The sequence below is a fragment of the Phascolarctos cinereus genome, unplaced genomic scaffold, assembly GCF_003287225.1.
Source record: "Phascolarctos cinereus isolate Bilbo 61053 unplaced genomic scaffold, phaCin_HiC Scaffold_726;HRSCAF=1367, whole genome shotgun sequence".
NCBI classification, from domain to species: Eukaryota; Metazoa; Chordata; class Mammalia; order Diprotodontia; family Phascolarctidae; genus Phascolarctos; species Phascolarctos cinereus.
Window position 1 is genome coordinate 276,378,276 of NW_027556098.1, and position 20,770 is coordinate 276,399,045.

At 39.7% G+C, this 20,770-nt stretch overlaps 1 protein-coding gene across 4 annotated transcripts in view; it reads left to right on the forward strand.

Moving 5' to 3' along the window:
* Positions 1-20,770, forward strand: part of FEZ1 (fasciculation and elongation protein zeta 1) — an 87,091-nt gene that overhangs the window by 3,978 nt on the left and 62,343 nt on the right. The window contains exon 1 of one of the 4 annotated variants that reach the window (XM_021000675.1): positions 12,425-12,534. The exons of 2 other annotated variants lie outside the window; for them this stretch is intronic. In XM_021000675.1, the coding sequence (XP_020856334.1) occupies positions 12,513-12,534 (22 nt within the window). In that variant the 5' untranslated portion in view covers positions 12,425-12,512. Of the gene's footprint in view, positions 1-12,424; positions 12,535-20,770 lie in introns of those variants that run through there. One more of the 4 variants, XM_078147123.1, reaches the window with a different exon arrangement.

The window sequence follows — 20,770 nt, forward strand, 5'->3', positions numbered from 1 at the left end:
CTGTGCTTGATGTTTTTGGCAATGTTGTTGGAACTTGAAAAAGCTACAAGCCAACACTAAAGTAGAGGCAGAGTTGATGCACAACTTTTTGTTCCCAGATGACTGTGCACACAATGCAGCCTCTGAAGCCAAGATGCAACAGAGCATGGATCCGTTCTCTGCCACTTGTGCTTATTTTGTCCTGACGATTAACAACAAGAAAACAAAGGTGCTCCACCAGCAAGCACCACACCATCCATATGTGGAACCATCAGTTACAGCAAATGGAGAAGTTTTGAATACTGGGGATAATACTGTGGATACCTTGGCAGTATAATTGCCCGGGATGTATACATAGATGATAAGGTTGATGCACACGTTGCCAGAGCTAGCTCAGTGGTTGAGAGGCTCTGAAGGAAAGTACAGGAGAAAAGAGGTATTAGGCTGTCTACCAAACTGAAAGTCTATAGAGCCATTGTGCTGATTTCACTGTTGTACACCTGCAAAACCTGAACAATGTACCAGTGCCATGCCAGAAAATTGAACCATTTCCATTTGAATTGCCCTGGGAAGATTCAGAGATCACCTGGCAAGATAAGGTGCCTGACACTAAGGTCTTTTTTTAAGCTGAACTGCCAAGCATTCAAACCCTACTTCAGAGAGCCCAGCTCCAATGGAATGACCACATTGTTTGAATGCCAAAAGCATGTTTACCTAAAAGACTATCTTACACTGAATTTGCACAAGGCAAACACTTATGGGGAGGTCAAAAGTGACGAGGACACTCTCAAGGTCTCTCTGAAGAACTTCATTATTAACTGTGAGGCATGGGAGATGCTGGCACAGGCCCTCCCAGCATGGCATAACTGCATCAAAGAAGGTACTGTGCTCTATGAGCAAAGCAGAATCCAAGCAGCATAAAGGAAACATGAGATGTGCAAATCTAGAGACACATCCACCCAAAATGTTCAATGAACTACTTGCGCTCAACCTAGGGTGGAGCCTTTCAAACTCATATTGGACTAATCAGCCACAGTCAAACACACTATATCTTGGCCCCAACATCGTGATGCCATTGGTCCTTTTCCAGTACAAAGGATGACCAACATAAATCTATGTTGTTTATGTGCAGTCATTTTCAGTCACGTCCAACTCTTTGTGACCTCATTTGGGATCTTCTTGGCAAAGATACTGGAGTAATTTGCTATTTCCTTCTCCAATTTATTTTACAGATGAGAAAACTAAAGCAAGCAGGGTTGAGTGACTTGCCCGGGGTCACACAGCTAGTGTCTGAGGCCAGATGTGAACTCAGGACCTGATTCCTGGCCCTTTGCTGTGTCCACTGTGCCACCTAGCTGTGGCAATATATACATGCTGCCATATAGAAACATGACTTGGATCTATATGGCCACATATACGTACACATCTTGTATTTCCATAATTGTTTGCATGTTGTCTCCCTCATAGCACAGCTAGGTGGCGCCATAGTGCACAAAGTGCTAGGCCTGGAGTCAGGAAGACTCATCTTCCTGAGTTCAAAGCTGGCCTCAGACACTTACTAGCTGTGTGACCCTGTTTGCCTCAGTTTCCTCATCTGTCAAATGAGCTGGAGAAGGAAATGGCAAACTATTCTAGTATCTTTGCCAAGAAAACGCCAAGTGGGGTCATGAAGAATCAAACATAACTAAACACCTCCAACTTACTGTCTCCCTCATTAGAAGGTGAGTTCTTTGAAGGCAAGGACCCTGTTGTTGCCTTTTTGCATCTCCAGCACTTAGTACAGACCCGGGTACGTTGTAATTGTGTAATAAGTATCCATTGAGGAGGAGGAGGAGGAGGAAGAAGAAGAAGAAGAGAGAGGAGGAAATAAGGAGGGAGTTCATTCCAGGTATATAGGGATACAGCTGCTAGTCAAGTATGGAAAAGTAGGTTGTGAACCAGATTATGGAAAGCCTTAAATGCTAGGCTGAGGAGTTTTTAACTCCATTTTTGAAGTAATATGCAGCCTTGATAAGGAGCAAGAGATTGACATGGTTAGACCTATGCCTTAAGAAGATATTTTTTAAATTATTCTTAATTTAAACACACAGCCCCCCAGAATTTTCATAAACATAGCACAACACAAAAAAAGAGGTTCTATATGAAACCTTTAATATCCATTTCATACAGCTTGGTTTTTTTTAAAAGTATATATTAAATTCTACATGTTACTTTCAAAACTGTCCTGCCTATCTGTGCTTCCTTCAGAACTTCCTTGTGCCCTCTTCTCTGCTTTTTTTTTTTTTAAAAAAAAAGGAAACTAGGTAGCTCAGTGGATAGAATGCCAGGCGTGAAGTCAGGAAGACTCATTTTCCTGAGTTTAAATACAGCTTCAGTTATTTATTAGCTGTGTTACCCTGGGCAAGTCACTTAACCCTGTTTGCCTCAGTTTCCTCATCAATCATCAATGAATTGGAGAAGGAAATAGCAAACCACTCTATCATCTTTGCCAAGAAAACCCCAAATGGAGGTCACAAGGAGGTGGACATAACATGGTTTTTAAAAAGGCAAGTTATTTTGCAATTGTAGTGAGCATAGATTGGTGAGGGAAGAGATTGGAAGCAAGAAACTAATTAAGGGCCTACTACATGTGATTAGTTGTAAGTTGATTATAGGCTGAATTAAAGTGGTAGCCCTGAGAAATGAGAGAAGAGGAGGAAAGCAATTGATGTGAAGGTAGATTTAGAATGACTCCAAAGGGACAAACCTGGGTAATCGGAAGGATGGTGGTGTTCTCAACAAAAATAGCAAAGTTTGAAGGAGAGGAAAGTTTAGGAGTTTGGAAGCATACTCCTAAGGGTCTGATCCCCCTTTCTCTTTTTAAGCTACATATCACAATATAATATTATGACAGTACTTTAGTCTGAAGTCCTTGGTCTAATCTGAATGTGAAATTCTTATCAATCTTTAACTGTCAAGTCACAATGTCCTACAATTAAATCTTTTAAAATTATTCTGACTAAAGGCCTAGTTTGATTTCTAAAGGGAAAAGACTAATCATCTCAGGATAGGACTGGTTTCTGAAATCATTAGAATAATGAATATGCTAAGAGAAGGAAGAAATCTTTTCCTAAGTCTCTAAGTGCAGCTAGGTGGTGCAGTGGATAGAGCACCAGGCCTGGAGTAAAAAAGACCTGGGTTCAAATTTGGCCTCGGACACTTACTAGCTATGTGACCTAGAACAAATCACTTAACACTATTTGCCTCAGTTTCTTCATCTATCAAATGAATTGTAGAAGGAAATGGCAAACCACTTTGGTATATTTGCCAAGAAAATTCCAAATGGGGTTACAGAAGCAGACACAGCTGAAAATGACTAAACAACAAGAAGTCTTTTAAGAGAGGTATTTCTTGAGTTAACTTTTGACCAAGTAGAAAGGAGAATCCTTAAAATATAGGTTCTTAAACCTGAGATCTGTAAACTTGTATTTAAAATCTTTTCACAACTGTATTTTGATATTATTGGTCTTATTGTAATTTGATACATTTTTTTTTATGCATCCCTATCTATTAACAGTGTCTGGCGCATAGTAAGTACTTAATAAACACTGATTGATTGACTGACTGAAAAGGAAACCATAGGTTTCCCCAAACTGCCAAAGTGGTCTTTAATACCAAAAAGTTTAAGAACTCCTATCTTAGACAGAGTTGTTAAAGAGGGATCCAATGGTTTTGGGGCCCACCAAAAGTTAAACGATTATTGTTTTGTTTGATGAATCAACACTATTGACTGAACTTTCACCTGAACTCATACAGTAGCTATGTTTCATTTTATTGTGAAAATTTATCTTTGTTTAGAAATACTATAATTTAAATTTGTGTCTAGTAGGCTTGTGCCCCAAATACAAAGTACTGATTTCTTTTTCTTCAGAAGAAAAGATAGCTTTGCTTCCAGCTTGTGGAATTGACATACCTGTGGGTATTCTGGAAATATGTGTCCAGAAGGTAGTTGATTAATGTGGCACTAGGGTCCAGGACAGAAGCTAGGCATGAATATACAGATTTGTGAGAGATAGTACTTAAAACCATGGGAAGCCAGAGAACTTATAGAGAGAGAGAAGAGAAGAGGGCCCAGGACAAAGCCTTGTAGAATAGGAAAAGGGGATGTAATGATTTAATAAAGGAGACAGAGAAGAAACAGACAGTAGGAGAACCAGGAGAGAGAAATGTCTCAGAAGACAAGGGAAGAAAAAGTATACAGCGGTCATTAGAGTAAAAAGCTACAAAAAAAATCAAGAAGGACGAAGCCTTTGGATTTGGCAATTAAGAAATCTTAAGTCTTTTTAAATAGGGTGAATGCTTAACAGTCTGCTCTCTCAGGGGAAAAGCAATGTGTGCACAAACTTTTAAGTTAAATTGGTCTTATCATTTTCTCTTTTACTTTCTTTAAGTCTAGAAATCAACAAAACCATAAATCAAGCCATGATGTGTATCCAATGTAAAATTTAACGGTTGTCTTAGAGCCAGTAAGAACTGACTGCAACATGCCCTTGGGTGATAGAGTCAGAAGTCAGATAACAAGGGACTCAGAAATGAGTGGGTATCTCCTGAGTTGGAAGGGAAGAAAGTTTTCTTCCATCATGTTTCGTTTGCGTTCCCTCAGTACAATCTTTACTGTTCTAGACACAACCCTCCCCACTCATTCCCTTTAAAAAAAAAAAGTGTTTGGATAAGGCAGTGAGAAGAGGTCAAGAACTTTTCTTATCACCTCCAAAGAACTGGGAAGGCAGATGGAATGAATTTGGGAGCTGATTAAAGTTGGATGGCTCCATGGAAGAGCACCTGGCCTTTTTCCTTCTGTTTTTGAAATGTTTAATAAATTGTGTAGCTCTAGCATGTTGAAGACCTGTGCCTTGTGACTGTGGGATATCATTGTGTGAGAGAGGATATTCTGCTTAGCACAGTGCCTGGCAAATAGTAAGCACTTGATAAATGTTTTTTTCCTTCCTTCCTTCCTTCCTTCCTTCCTTCCTTCCTTCCTTCCTTCCTTCCTTCCTTCCTTCCTTCCTTCCTTCCTTCCTTCCTTCCTTCCTTCCTTTCTTCCACATGCAGGGTTAGGTCTCAAGTCATAGATTTCAACTTTTTAATATTTTGAGTAATGTTCCATATCATCTCCCCAGCTAAATTCTAAAGTTAGTGTGGCTTTAATATGATTAATACTACCGGTGAAGCCATATGGCTTAGCATTTGCAGGATAATTACCCACTTGTGGCCATCAGGCACACTGCAGCCCTTTGGGAGGCTCTCTCACCCATGTGCCAAAGAGACTCCAACAATACCACTTGGTTGATGGCTTGAGTAGAATGCCACCTGGTGGAGAATTCAGATTATCACACTCCCTAACTGGATAATTAAACCAATGACTTTCTTTTTGGCTAAGGAAAGCTACAAACTGCTACTGCTTCAGTACCCTAAGTATCAATCACATGGTATACATAAAAGTATCATAAATGTGTGATGAGAGGCAGCAACATATAAATAATAGAAAATCAGACTTGAAGACAAGAAGATTTGGGTTCAAGTCCTGTTTGTGGAACATACCAGCTGTGTGACCTCTGGCAAGTTATTTCCTCTAAGTGAGCTAGTCAGCTCTCTAAGATCTCCAGTTACAGAATGGTGCTAGCCTGCATTAGTGAAGGGAGTTCCTTATGCCAGTGAAGTCACAGGTCAATACACACACATATGAATCATTTAATGTTTTCTCTTGCATGGAACCTAAACCTGCTACTCTACCCATTGCTCTTAGTTTTGGCTTCTGGGGCAAAGAAGAACAAGTCTGAGCCCTCTTTCCACATAGCAGTCATTCAAATGATGCTGTTGTTGCCGATGATAGTTGACATTGATATGAGTGTGAAGGGTTTCAAAGCATTATAAAGATAAGGAAACTACATCTGTGGAAGGCATTTGTATTCTGGGAGCTCCCTATACTGATGTAATCAGAGATATGGTCCCAGAGAAGGCTTTCTAGAGTTAATGACATTTGAGTTGGACTTGAAAAGAGTGTAGGAATTCGGGTTTGGAGTGGGAGTAGTTGACAGAGGAATGAGGGTAAATGTGGATGGCCAGAAGGATATTCTAAGAGCAGGGAACAGCATAGGCAAAATTATGAAGCCAGGAAAAGATAGGACATGCATCAAGGATGGTAAGTAGCCCAATTTGCTTAAAACATGGAGAATATGAAGGGAAAAAATGCAAGATAAGACTAGAAAGATAGGCTGGTACCAGATTGTGGGGGTCCTTGAATGTTAGGCTGTGCAGTTAGCATTTCATTATATAGGCAGTGGGTAACTATGAATGGGCTTTAGTATCATTCTTTAGGGCTCTCCATTTATGATCCTAGGAACCCACACATTTTGAGAGAGAAGTAATGTGGGCATAAGGAAGGAAGTGACTACAAGGAAGATGAGTCTTACTTACATATGTGAGAAGAATAGTTTGGAGGAGAGGGAGATCTGTAAGATGAGACCTTGCAATAAGGCTGGAAAAATAGTTTGAAGCTATAAGGCTTTGTAAGCAAAGATGGTGGTTGATATATTATTTAGTGGACAATGGAGATTCCCTTGAAGTTTCTGAGCAGAGTTTCAGGATCAGAGCTATTCATTTGGAAGCTATTCACAACTTCAGCAGTTATGCCCAGGATTATTTGTAGCAGAGAGAAGCAGGAGGTAGGGAGACCAGTTACAAGGCTCCTACAATATTCCAGGCGACATATAATAGGAGCCTAAACCAGGATGGTGACAGAGCAAGTGGACGAGATGAACAGATTCCAAAGATACTTTGGTGGTATAATTGACAGAACATGGCAACTGATTAGATGAGGTGGGGAGAGGGCAAAGGAGAGGAAAGAATTAAAGCTGATACTAAGATTTAAAATTGAGTAACTGGGAGAATGGCAGTGCCTTTAACAGAAAGTGAAAAGTTATAAGAAGGTGCAGGTTTAGAGAGAAAGATAAAGAAGAGTTCATTTTAGAAATTTTGATCTTAAGATGCTGACAAGACATCCAGCAAGACATAGGTAGAAAGTGACTGGAAATGGAGGAATAGAGGTTTGAATGTCATCTGTGTAGAGGTCATAGGTAAAGCCTTGGGAGTAGATGACACCATTAAAAGAGATTACAAGGAGAATGAAAGCTAAGAAAAATCCAGTGCATTTTTTGGTCAGTCATTGGTGACCTTTAAGAGATTGCTTTCGGCTAGTGGCGGAGGTGGAAGCCAGAGTGTAAGGAGCTGAGGAATGAATAAGTGGGTAGTACGGAGGTGGAGCCAGCAAGTACAGACTACACTTTCTAGAAAGCTCTCATGGATGGAAAGAAATGAAATACAATGGTAGCACAAAAGTGAAGCTTTTTTTTTTAGGATAGTTATAAGTATGCTTTAGCTCTATGATATATAATCCTAAGGAGAAGTCAGTTTAGAAAGGAAGATTGAAGGGCAGGAGGAGGAAAATGATGAATGGAGCAAACCTCTTAGGAGGTGGGAAGGGATGGGATTAAAGTGACAAGTGGAAAGATTAGTTTAGGCAAAAAAGAGGACCATCTCTTCCAGAACTCTTTATTAGTTCTATTTAGCTCATGCTCCAAATCTTGTCTCAGGGTGACTGAGCTCTGTATTGTAACAGTGGTTCTGGAGATGGGCAAGAAAATATTAGAATAGTTGAGAGGACAGCCCTAGACTTGGAGTCAGGAGACCTAGTTTCAAATCCTGGACCTGACAGTTACTAGCCATATAAACATTGGCAAATCAGTCCAGCTCTCTGAATTTCAGTTTCTCTATCTATAGAATGGGTATAATAATATCTATTCTGCCTACCCTGTGAGATTGTGAATAAAGTGCTTGGTAAGCATTATAATTCTATAAAATGTGATCTTTTCAAATATCATTTTATTGACTCATTGGATCATAGATAGTCTGAGGTCCCTTAGGGGTCATCTAGTCCAACTGCCTTTTTTGTATATGAGGAAACTGAAATAGCAAGACCTGCCTATTAATATAAGCCAGCTGTATGCCCATGGGCAAGTCACTTAAACTCTCACAATCCCTTGAGAGTTCCTAGTACAACTCTCTAAGATGAAATTTAGAGATGTGTTTGTGATTGTGCTGGTAGAGAGTTTCTGTTCGGCAGTTCCTTACACTGATGAAATCATAGGTCTAGACAAAAATAAATAAAATTCCTATTCTTATATGAAGAAACTGAGCCTCAGAAGTGCTAGCAGTGGTCTAGAAAAGGTGGTCTATATAAACATGAGCTTTAAGTAACAAATGGAGAAAGGGAAGTATATCATGTGGTACAGGGAAATGATAGCAGACTAATGATCTTTTCTCCTCTTCAATTGAATTAGGGAAATATGGAAGAAAGTAAAGCCTCCACAGGCAAAGAGCTGGAGGGAAAGGGTAGGGCGGAGGATGGAAGATGGTGTCTTCTGGGAAGAGTCATGTTTTAGTAAGGTTAGGAAGCTAAAAAAAATTTTTTTTTAAATAGCTTGAACATAAAGATCAATTTGATGGTTTCCTATGATGGAAAGAGGATTTGTAGCCACATAGAAGGGGGAAAACAGCATTGGAGTGAAATACTAGTGATCTGGTAGAAAAGTCTAAGTTTAAAATGCATAAGAGGACCCTGTGAAAGTTAGACCTGCATGATAAAGTCTGGACTTATAAAACAGTAATAATCGTATCTTATATTTATATAGAGCATTCACATACATGAACTTATTTATAGTACCCCCTCTGAGATAAATAGAAGGTATTGTTTTTTCCATTTTAAAGATTAGAAATCTAAGGCACAGAGAAGAAAATGTAATATAATGGTCAGAATACTAGCCTAGGCATCAGGAAATATTGCTTTTAGGCCCAGGTCCACAACTATCTATATGAGTTTGAACAAAATGTTTAAGTTCTCTTAGCTTCCATTTCATAATCTAGAAAGTAAGGAAGTTAGACAATATGATTTCTAAAGTCCTTTCCAGCTCTGATTCTGTGATATATCTAGGAGCAGAAAGAAAGTTAATGATACAGTCGGGACTAGAACCGAGCTTCCCTTACTTCCAATCTTGGCACCTTTCTTGTAGACCTTTGTGACTTTTAGTGAAATTTGCTTTGATATTTTTCTAGTCACAGACATTTTCAATAAAGTCTTCTATCCCAGACCTCATACACTAATCATCATCACTTTCCAAATGTTTTTCCATTCCTCAGTACCACCATTCTTCTAGTCCTCCAGGTTCACATCTTTGGCATTATGCTCAACAGCTCACTCTCCTTCACCCTACTTACCCAATCAGTTCCTAAATCTTTCCATTTCTGTCTTCACAACATGTCTCTCATCATCTGCTCCTATCTACTCACACAACCACCACCCTACTTCATACCTTTATCACCTCTTGCCTTGATTATTGTAATATCCTCCTAATTGGTCTCTCTGCTTCAGGTCTGTCACTTCTAGTCATCCTCCACATAGCTGCCAAAGTAATTTCCCTGAATTATTGGTCTGACCATGTCATTCCCTACTCAATAAACTCCCAGAGTTCCCTATTACTCCTAGGATCAGATATAAACTCTTCTGTTTGTCATTTTAGCCCTTTACAACCTGATCCCAACTTACCTTTCCAGTCTTCTCATACATCTTCTCCTTTCCTGAATGTTAAAATCCAGTCAATTGGCTTTCTTACTGTTCCTTGCACATGACACTATTTTCTATCTTTATGTTTTTGTGTAATCTGTCCTCCATCTGTACTCAGAATGCACTCCCTCTTCACCTCTTCCTCTAATAATCTGGAGACTTTTCAGCCAACTGAAAATCTTATGCAGACAGTGGATTGTAATATATACCAGACTCATTGTGGATACTTGATCAGCTTTATTTAGCCTTACTGAAGTTCAGAATTCCTGAACTTAAAATGTATACCAGACTTAGCCTTTCTGGAAGCAAGGATTAAAGGGCATGGTGCCACCATGCTCAGTCCTTAAACAAAAAAAAGTTAGTTTTGGGATTTTTTTTTTTGGTTAGTCAACTAACATTTATTAAGTTTTTCCTGTGTACCAATGTACTATGGTATAATACCACGTCTACTGTGTGCTAAGCTCTGGGGACACAAAGATAGGTTAAAAATAGTCCCTGCCCTCAGGGAGTTCACATTGTAATGGAGGAGACAACATACAAACAATTATGTACAAGCAAGATATAAAAAGGATAACTTGGAGATAATCACAGAGGAAAGGCATTGACTTTAAGGGGAGGATTTGGTCTGAGAACTGAAGGAAGCCAGGAAGCAGAGATGAGGAGGGAGAACATTTCAAACACTGAGGAGCCAGAGCACAGACACAGAGTCAAGAGATAGGGTTAAGGCCCACGCTAAGGAGCCAGCCAGTGGCTTCAAGTGGCTTCAGGGTCCCAGGGCTGCTGTTGGATCAAACAAAGTTCAACATCTGCTCTGACTCTGTCTGCGTGGCACTGCAGGGAAGGGGGTCGGTCTCTCTCACTATTAAGGAAGTGCCTTTGGCATGAAGAGCTCAAGTTGGCATGTGTCTCATTTGTATATTTTAGTCTATATAGTCCAGCCGGAAGGTAGTGTAACAGGGCACTGAGCCTGGACCTTTCATTTTACATATGAGGAAACTGAGGATGAGAAGTTGTACAACCCTGTCTGATGACAATATCACAACCCTACTTTTTGCATAAGACTGTCCAGCTGAAATGTCTACAGTGGCTTTTATGTAGCAAGACTTGGCCATATAGATAGACGGTGAGCTAACTCGTTGGCAAAACCATTCTGCAGGCACAGAAAGGAGGGCTCTTCTTTCACAGGTGGCCAAAGAGGAGAGAAAAAGAAAGAGTTAAAAGGTAGTATTAACAGGTAGATAAATAACATGGGTCAAAAAACAGTGTTTGTAGGCTTTCAGTCTCACTTATATCTCTGGTCATGGTCATGATTCAGAATGTTTGATTAAACAGATGTAGGCTAAATTTATACAGTACAAATTTTTCCTGCTACTGTGAAATCTTTATCGTTGAGGTTTGCTGATACTCTTCCTATCTTGAAGACCACAGGAACAGAGAAGACAGGCAAGCTGATGAACAGTATTCTGTTTTCCAAATACAGGATCTATATTTCCATGAGAAAGGACTTGCCCAGGGCCATGCATGTGGTAAGGATTTCAGGGACTTAACCTGCAGAGAAAGCCACCTTCTTTCTTGCTTTCCCTGTAGATCTGTCCCACTTTCCCTTTGGCTCTACATGTGTGACTTGGAAAAGTCATTTAAGCCTCTATGAGACTCAGTTTCCTAATATATAAGATGAAGTATATGGTTATTGAGAGGTAACATGTATAGTAGTATAGTGGATACTACTATATCTTGGACCTACCATTAGGAAGACCTGAGTCCAAATGCCTTAGTCATTTTGTGACTCTGGGCACACTCCTAAACCTCTCTCTCTGAGTTTCAGTTTCCTCATCTATAAAATAAGGGAGTTAGGCTAAGTAGCCTCTTGGGGTCTCTTCCACCTCTAAATCTGTGATTCTAGAATTCATCTTTAGTGCCCCTTCTAGTTCCAAACCCTATAATCTTAAGAAATGAGTGAAATAAAATCTCAGTTACAGGTAAAAATTACAAATTTAGATCTGAAGTAGCTTAGCCCCAAGGACTGAAAGAGAACTAAAATGGCTTCTCAAAAATTAACTAGAGGTTGAAAACAAAGGGTCAAGTCTGATTGTTTTTGTTTTTGCTTTCCCTTTTCACTTTAAGCAGCTAGAAGCTCGTCAAGGCCTAATAACCTAGCATTTTGTGTAGCCACTTAGGCATCTGAAACAAGCAGGGGGGATGTTTAGCCCATCAGGAGCTCTGAATAAAGTGAAATGTGGCTTCCAAATTTATTGTGTGATCTAAGATGGTCTAAGTTGGGGGTCAGACATTTGAAGGAAAAACAGATGCTTCAACATGATATCTTAGAGAGGGGAGGGTCAGGAAGCATGTTTGGTACTTTGCAATTTTCTTTGTGAGACAAAGAGACTGGATACATTAACATATTTACATATTAACATTATCCTCACAATGAGATGCCTATTTGGACTCCACATCAGGCCAAACAATAGACTTGGGCAAGTGCCAGACCTCTCTGTATCTCAAATTTGGATGAAGGAAAACTGGAATGGGCAGGGTTTTGGTTCAGATTCTTCTAGCAAAATGAGATCAATAACCTAAGATTCACCCTCTCATGCCTCTTGTGCCCCTTTCTACCTCTGAGGGGCTAGAACCAATTGGTCTCTTTTTCTCTTTGGTAGGTATGATTCTGCCCTTGGGAATGCAGCAGCTCTTGCTCAGTTACTATGGGAACCCTATTGGCATGGCAACAAGGCTGCCATGTGAGAGGCAGTAGCAGCGTGAGCAGTGAGGTGGGGGGGGGGTTGGGAGAGCAGCAGAGTGGAGGAGGGAAGCTGCCATCCAGCTGAGGAAAAAGGAAGAGGAGAGATGGCCAGCTGGTCCCTTATCTCTCTGGATGGCCCCTATGAGGAGCCCTGGTGAGTTCAATTCTGTGAAAACCTCTCCCAGCTCTTTTCCCCAGGATGGAAGCAGCCCAGGGCAGGAATCTAGACCAGTAGTCGTTTGTTTTCGGTTTTCCCCCCTATCCTGAGCCACTGAGAAGGGCACACAACAGTGGGAAAGCTTTGTTAGGCTAGTAACAGAGGCTTGGGGCTATGAGTGAAAAAGAACTGAGGAAATGTGGCTGAATTTTGACATTAAGTTTGAATTATCATCAAAACCAGATAGCTGAATACTTTTTGTTTGGTCGTCAGTAGCCTATACTTTTTGAAACCAATGTCTAGGGCTCAGAATGAAGTGCCCTGACAAAAACTGGTAAACACTGAAACAAAAAAAGCAAGTCTTTGAAGCAGGATTGAGTAAGGCTGAAGGAGAGGCCAGAGATTCTGAGGAGAGAGCCAGCCAGGGCTGCTGATGAAGAAATGTGAGTGATGAGCACAGCAGGTAGCAGCATCCTCCTTCAAGACTGCTAGCACCCTCAGACTTAACTCCTGACTCAACTCCTCTGGGAGACAGGAAGGTGAGGAAGCTCACACTACCTCTGGATCCAAAGTACTTGCCCTGATATGCCTTATTTGGAAGGCTGCGTTGGAAATGAATAGCTTTACAATATCATAGAATATAAGAACTGGGAAAGAGCTTATAGATCATCTTGACCTCCAGATGAGGTGAAGGAGACTTAGAAAGGTTGGTATGTCCAAGATCATACAGGAGCAGAAAAGATACTTGAGCCCTCCTGTCCTGACCCCCTAGCTCATTGATTTTTCCATTCCACCGTTGTTTCTTAGGGGTATACCAAATTCTACGGTAGAGATAACTTTTTGGAAGTGTAGAACCCAGAGTAAGGGGTTGCCTGCCAAGTCACAGGTTTCTTTATAATGCAGTTGGTTAAGGGGTTGCAGCATGACAAAGTTAAAACTGTACTAGGTTTGATGTCAAAGGCCCTAGGCTGAAGTCCTATCTCTGCCACTTAATATCTGTATGATTTAGTCATTGACCGCTCTAGGCCTCAGATTCCTCAGTTTTAAAATGATGGCATTGCCTAGGTAACTTCTTAAGGTCCCTTCCAGCTCTAAAACTATGATGGCAAGGAAATGACAAATATGAAAAATATTCCAGGTTCAAATATAAGCAGGTTCTAGGTTCTCAGTCAGAGAGTACACCAGACAGACTACAGCAAGCTCTTGAGAATCTTTTTATGGAAATGTATTGTCACTTTGATGTGTGTGATGCAATCTGCTGAATGAGAAAAGGTATGCTGGCTTTTTTAATAGAATTATTTTTTGATTCTCATAATAGTTTTATGTGTGTGTGTGTGTGTATACATATATATATGTATGTACATATATCTATATATATTTCTGAATGTTTTAGACATTTCACTGGTTTAGGAAACTCCCTCTACCATTGTAGATAACCATTTGCTCTGTAACTTAAAGTCTTAGAGAACTATTTAAGGCACAGAGGCTAATTGACTTACACGTACTGATGCATAGTCAGTATATATCAGAGGCAGGACTGAGACCTGTCCACTATCCCATGCTTCCTTTCCATGCTTATTTTAAAAATTACTTAATTTTTTAAATTAATGAGCGTTTATTGCTTCTTCCTCATATTGTCCCCCATCCCTGTATCCTCTTGGTGGAAAGCAAAAAACAAACAAACAAGCAAATAACTTTGTAACCAGTATATATAGTCAAATAAAACAAATTCCCACATTGCTGTATCTAAAAATGTATATTTCATTCTGCATCTGGAGTATATCACCTCTCTGTCAGGAAGCAGGAAGTTTGCTTCATTATCAGTACTCTGGATTTATGGTTAGTTATTGCACTGATCAGAGTTCTTAACTCTTTCAAAATTGTCTTTACAATTTTGTTGTTATTGCATAAATTCTCCTGGTTCTACTCACTTCACTCTGCATCAGTTCATTACAGGTCTTCCAGGTTTCACTAAACCCATCCTTTTTATCATTTCTAATGGTATAATAGCACTTCATCACATTCATATATCATAATTTGCTTGTTCTTTTCTAAATTGATGGGCACCCCCTTACTTTCCAGTTCTTTGCCAACACAAAAAGACCTTCTATAACCATTTTTGTATATGTGGGTCCTTTTCCCCTTTCTTTGGTCTTTTTGAGGCATAGGTCTAGTATTGGGTCAAAGGTACACAGTTTAGTGATTTTGGGAACATAGTTCCAAATTGATTTCCAAAATGGCTGGACAATTCACAGTTTTATCAATAGTGCATTAATTTACCTACTTTCTTGCAGCCCCTCCAACATTTATCATTTTCCTCTTTCGTCATCTTTGCCAATCAAATGGGTGTGTGGTAGAACCTCAGAGTTGCTTTAATTTGCATTTCTCTAATTTTTAATAATTTGGAGCATTTTTTAACATAGCTGTCGATAACTTGGATTTCTTCCTTCAAAAACTGTTTGTATCCTCTGACTATCAATTAGGAAATGGTTCTTATTCTATAAATTTGAAACAACTCCTCATATATCTTGTATCTTTACCAGAGAAACTTGCTGCGTATGCCTATCTTTCCACAGTCCGTTCAACACTGATTATTCTCATCTTTCGTCATCTTTGCTGATTGATTGAAAACTCAGTTATTTTGATTTGCATTTCCTTTTTTATTAGTGAATTGGAGTATTCTATCACATGGTTAGTAGCTTGCAATTCTTCTTTTGAAAACTGTTCATATCCTTTGAACACATGTATTGAGGGATGGCTTTTAGTCTTATATATTTTTGATACTTGCCTATATATGTTGTATATCAGACCCTCATCAGAGATATTTGATTATAAAGATTTTTCTCGGTCTACCTCTTCCCTTCTTATCCTTGTTACATTAATTTTATTCATGAAAAAGCTTTCTACTTAATTCAGATTAAAAAGCAAGCAAACTTTTTCTTTCAAATCTACAAATGATTAGACCTTCTTTGAAATGTTCATACATACAAGTATATTTTGAGTTAGGTTTATCTCCAAACCTATTGCATAACACACCATCTTCTATTCAGTGAAGAACCTAGAATTACTTCTAAAAGATAATTGATTCTTGGTTAACAAATAAACAAACAAACAAAAACCCAACTGGTCACTCTCCTGAGGACCCCATAAAAGGCTGAGTTTGCTGGCTCTTAGCAGCCATGTGGAGGAGACCCCTTTGCCTTTGTAGCATATAGGCTCTGAGTTCACTCTCCCAACTCCTCACTCAGAGCTCAGCTGGCTACATTTCTCCTCAGGGTTCTAGGGATACCCCTTGACAGGTTGGGAATAGTTGTCTAGGACTATTTTCCTCCTTCCATTTATTTTTCCCCCATCATAATTCCAGTTAACATCTCCAATGTCATCTAGATGATTTCTCTTCAATATCAATTAACCAATTAACATCACTTAGATTTTACAAAGGGATATTTACTAAGAATGGTAGTTATCAATCATTCCTGCTACCAAGTTTACTTCTGGGTAAGGCATAGATAGGGGAGCAGTTGTTCCTTTGCTAGTAAGATTCCTGTCTCAGCTGCTGCGTTGATTTACTATTGGACTGTGTCAAGCAAGTTGTTCCTCAGGAGTGTCTCATCGTTGGTTTGTACTGGCAGACTTCCCTATAGACCCCAGTTGCTGAACCTCTGGTGATTCTTCTGATATTTCAAAGCTTATAAGATCGCAACCTGGTCCGTCTTTCTCTAATACTCATTCACCTAAGATCAAGAAAGAACACAACAATCAATCAATAAACATTTATTAAGCAACTACTATGTGTCAAGCACCGTGATAGGTGCTGAACACAGACAGAAACAGAGGTGGCACCATGTAGTCATGGCTATATGGTGCCAGGGATGGGAAATCAGACAGCTATTGGTAGCAGGCCACTGTTGTCACTGCTGTTACCTCCCCACCCTCCTAGAGGCTTATAGTATTTATTCCTCCTCACTTGAAAGCTAACTAGAAGGAAGACGATCCTTCTCTTTGTTTAAGTATTTTTTCACTATGCACAGTCAGTTCCACTACCCATACTCAGTTAAAAGGCTTTCCATCACAATATAGTAAAAGAGCAAGAAGCAGTCAGAGGATACCTGTGTATGCTCTCAGTCTGAGAAGAGATGAGCCTCTCCATCATGCACTTGTGGAAGTAAACTCATCCAGCTTCCAGGTGGATGTGCAGCACAAAGAGACTATTGTACATGCTCCTAAGGACTGGGCTCTTCATTGGCCAATCCCTCCATTACACCTATAACCAGAGGTGATGAGAGAGGATCTTCTCTCTTATCTCACCCTCATTAGCATTGGTGTGTTGGTGGAGCTATTCACACAGTAGGAGACATTGCATCCCTCAAGGAACAGTCAATCTCCAATTAGACACAGATATCGAGAAGCAGTATTTAAGTAGCTTCAAGGAGCAGGACCTCTGACAACAAAGAGAACACCATGGACTCAAGAGAAAATGAGCTATGGCATTTGAAAATGGAGCTGCAGAGAAAGCTAACTGGGCAAATTTCTTAGCAGAGACTTCAGGACAAGAAAAAGGATGTGAAGATCCTACAGTGCTGCAGACCTAGATCGCCTTGGTCCCATAAGTTTCCTATACATGTACCTAACCATCACTGAGTCTATCATTGGACTCAAAATTTATGTTCCACTCTTCCCACTGACTGTTTATATTTGTGAGAAAATACAACCCAGATTTATGGGGAAAATCTTTTATAGCTATTTTTCATACTGTACTATCTTCATAAATGCTTTTGCTTTGAGCTATTCATGTCAACTTACTGACTGGTAAAAGGAGGCACACCAGAGGGGGCTTGTGAACTACAGTGTTAGGAGTACAAGAGTTCCCTGGGAGTGTGGGAGTAGTAGCTGTCCTCTGGAGGCCCACCCAGTGAGTATGAGTGTAAGTTGAATGAGTGGCCCAGAATGGTACTATACCAGTTTATGTGAGGCAAAATTAAAAGATGTTGGAGTTTTAGAAATTTCCAAGCCTTCCAAATCTTCTGATTTTAGCTCTATTCTTTCACTTTTTTTACTACGGCTATTTCTAAAACAGTTGTTGGTGCCATATGAAGCCTCATCTTTCCCTCACATGTTCCAGAGATCTGATTAATCTTTCATCTCTAAAAGCTTCCATTCTCCCAGGTCTCAGAAACACCAACAAAATAACAACAGCAAAAATAACAATAGCAACTATAATAATAATAGCTCATCTATATGTGACTTTGTACTTTCTAAAGCACTTTCATCACTCTCAGTGGAGAGTGGTAGAAAGAGTCCTGGGCAGGGATTCTTGACCTGTTTGTCTTGGATCTCTTTGGTAGCCTGGTAAAACCATGGATCCTTTCTCAGAATAATGTTTTTGAATGCATAAAATTAAATATATAGGATTACAGAGGAAAACTATTCTAGCGAAATACAATTATCAAAATATCTTTTAAAAATAAGTTCCTAGACCCAAGGTTAAGAATCTCTATAAAGACCTAGGTTCATACTCTGGTTTGATGTTTACCAGTAGTATGACCCTAGGCAAGTCACTCTAATCTCTGAGGCTCAGTTTCCTCAATTGTAAAATGAGAATGATAATACTTGCATTACTTACTTCTCAGGACTGATATGAAGAAATTTCAGCAGAGTGAAGGGCACAGAAGTAAACATCATAACAGAAAGGGACTTTTGTTCCATATAGCACACCCAAAGCAAGCTGTGTAAATGATACCCTCACCTGATAGAAAGACATACAGTATACCACTCAGTAAACCGATATAAAGACACTGTTCAGGAGATTGTGGTGGAGGAGCTAATCCCAGAGCTGTGGAGGATTTCATGTGCTAAATTCCACAACATCTAAATTTAGGGCCCAGAGGAAAAGTTCTGATCTTCCTGCCCAGGTTATGGCTCTGTTCAATATTTTTAATTTTCAGGGTAGAAAGGTTGCAATGATTTAGGATGTCTTCCTTGAAGAGAATGAAGAGAACAGCTTTAATTCAAATGCCTCACTGTCAATGGATTTCCGAATGGCTTTTTACAAGCTAAAATAGCATAATGAAATGAAATTAAAACTAATCTTAGCATTTTCTTCTTCCTATTTCTGACTCACCAAATCTATTTTTTTTTGATGAGGCAGTGGGGTTAAGTGACTTGCCCAGGGTCACACAGCTAGTAAGTATCATGTGTCTGAGGTCAGATTTGAAGTCAGGTTGTCCTGACTCCAAGGCCCGCGCTCTACCCACTGCGCCATCTAGCTGCTCCTCACCAAATCTATTTAAATGAGTCCCCAAAAGGGTTAAAAAGTAAGGGGTTTGGAGAAAAGGATCAGCAGTTTCAATGGTAAATGGTGTAGCCATGTGAACTGACTGTTCCAAGAATAACAAAAACACAATCTAGAAATGAACATAACTTTAAATATGTGTCATATGTGCTCCCTTCTCCACTTAGCTATTGCTATTCCTCCCTTTGAAAGCACTGATCCAGTCACCCTGGAGTCTCTTTGGAATGTCAGTAGGTTGAAAGAAATGGAAATGACAAGACACGACAACTACCTCTTCATGTTAGTCTTCCTCTTGCCAATACCCATACTCTGAATCCATCCATGTAGAACAGTACAGGTTGACAAATCACTTGATAATACATTCTAACCTCTCAATTCTTGCATATTTATTTCCTATAACCTACCCCTACAACCCCACCTCAGCAACACACGGAATGATTATACACTTGATCTTTCCATCAACCCTGTGTGACTCCCATGCTCATGAGCACTGAAATTCGTTTATTTGCTTGTAATCTGTTATCATTTCACCTCTCCCTCTGACTTGCATCCTCTAAACCTGTCCTTCATCTCCACTATGACCTCTATTCCCTCCACCCTTGAATTTTTTTCCCCAGCCAACATCCCTGCATAGGCTACATTCTCTTCCTTTACTCCTTTTGACCTCTTGGTGAACCAGTTCAATTGTACACTGTCCTCTTCTTGCGTATCTTGCCCCCTTAACCTATTGGTGATCTTGCCCTACCAAGCTTCAGACTTGGATTACTCTCACCATCTACTTACCTTTTTTCCTGGGCCACCTCCAGTCATCCTGATCTGTATCTTGCCACTGGACCAGATAGCTCCAAAGGAGAGAATGAGGGTGGTGACTTTGCACAGCCTTCCCTCACTTAAATTCAATTCACTTGCAAGTCATGGCATCACTTTCCTATTGTCATGGTCCTCTTCAAGAATGAAGGAAAAATAACCACTTGTGAGTAGTAGTAGCTGCCCCACTGGGGACCCAACTGGCCAGTTCCAGTTGGGCAATACAACCTCTTCCTTCCTTCCTTCCTTCCTTCCTTCCTTCCTTCCTTCCTTCCTTCCTTCCTTCCTTCCTTCCTTCCTTCTTTCTCTCCCTCCCCTCTTCTTCTTTCCCTCTGTCCATATAGGATATCATACTTTTACCTGTAGGTGCTTTGCCCAAGGGAATATAAATTTTGGTCGCTGAAACCTCACAAGATATCTTAGGGTTTACTGGCACTCTTAGTCTATAAGCTCTCTATCATTGAGTCCTCTAGAATTGTGGTTGGTCATTGTGCTGATCAAGTTCTTAGGTCTTTCAAAGTTGATTATCTTTACAATATTATTGTTTCTGTATAAATATTTCTTCTGGTTCTGTATACCTCACTTAGTGTCCATTAATACAGGTTTTTCTGAAAACATCCCCTTCATAATTTCTTATAGCATAATAGTATGCCATCTAGTTTATTTGCCATAATTTATTCAGCCATTCTTCAATGGATGGACATTCCCTCAGTTTCCAGTTCTTTGCCACCACCAAAAGAACTGCTTATATATATGTATGTATGTATCATATATATGTACATATACATTTTAAACATATACACACATACATACATTATATGTATGTGTGTGTGTGTGTATACACACATATGGTTCCTTTCCCCCTCTTTTTAAATCTCTTTGGAATATAGATCTAGTAGTGGTCAAAGGTCCTGGGTCAAAGAATACCCAGTTTTATTGCTTTTTGGGCATAGTTCCAACTGTTTTCCAGAATGGTTGGACTAGTTCACAGCTCCATCAACAGTGCATTAGTGTGCCTGTTTTCCCACAACCCCCCCAGTGTTTCTCATTTAAAAATTTTTTGTCATTCTAGCCAATTTGATGGGTGTGAGGTGGTACTGCAGAGTTGTTTTAATATGTATTTCTCTAATTATT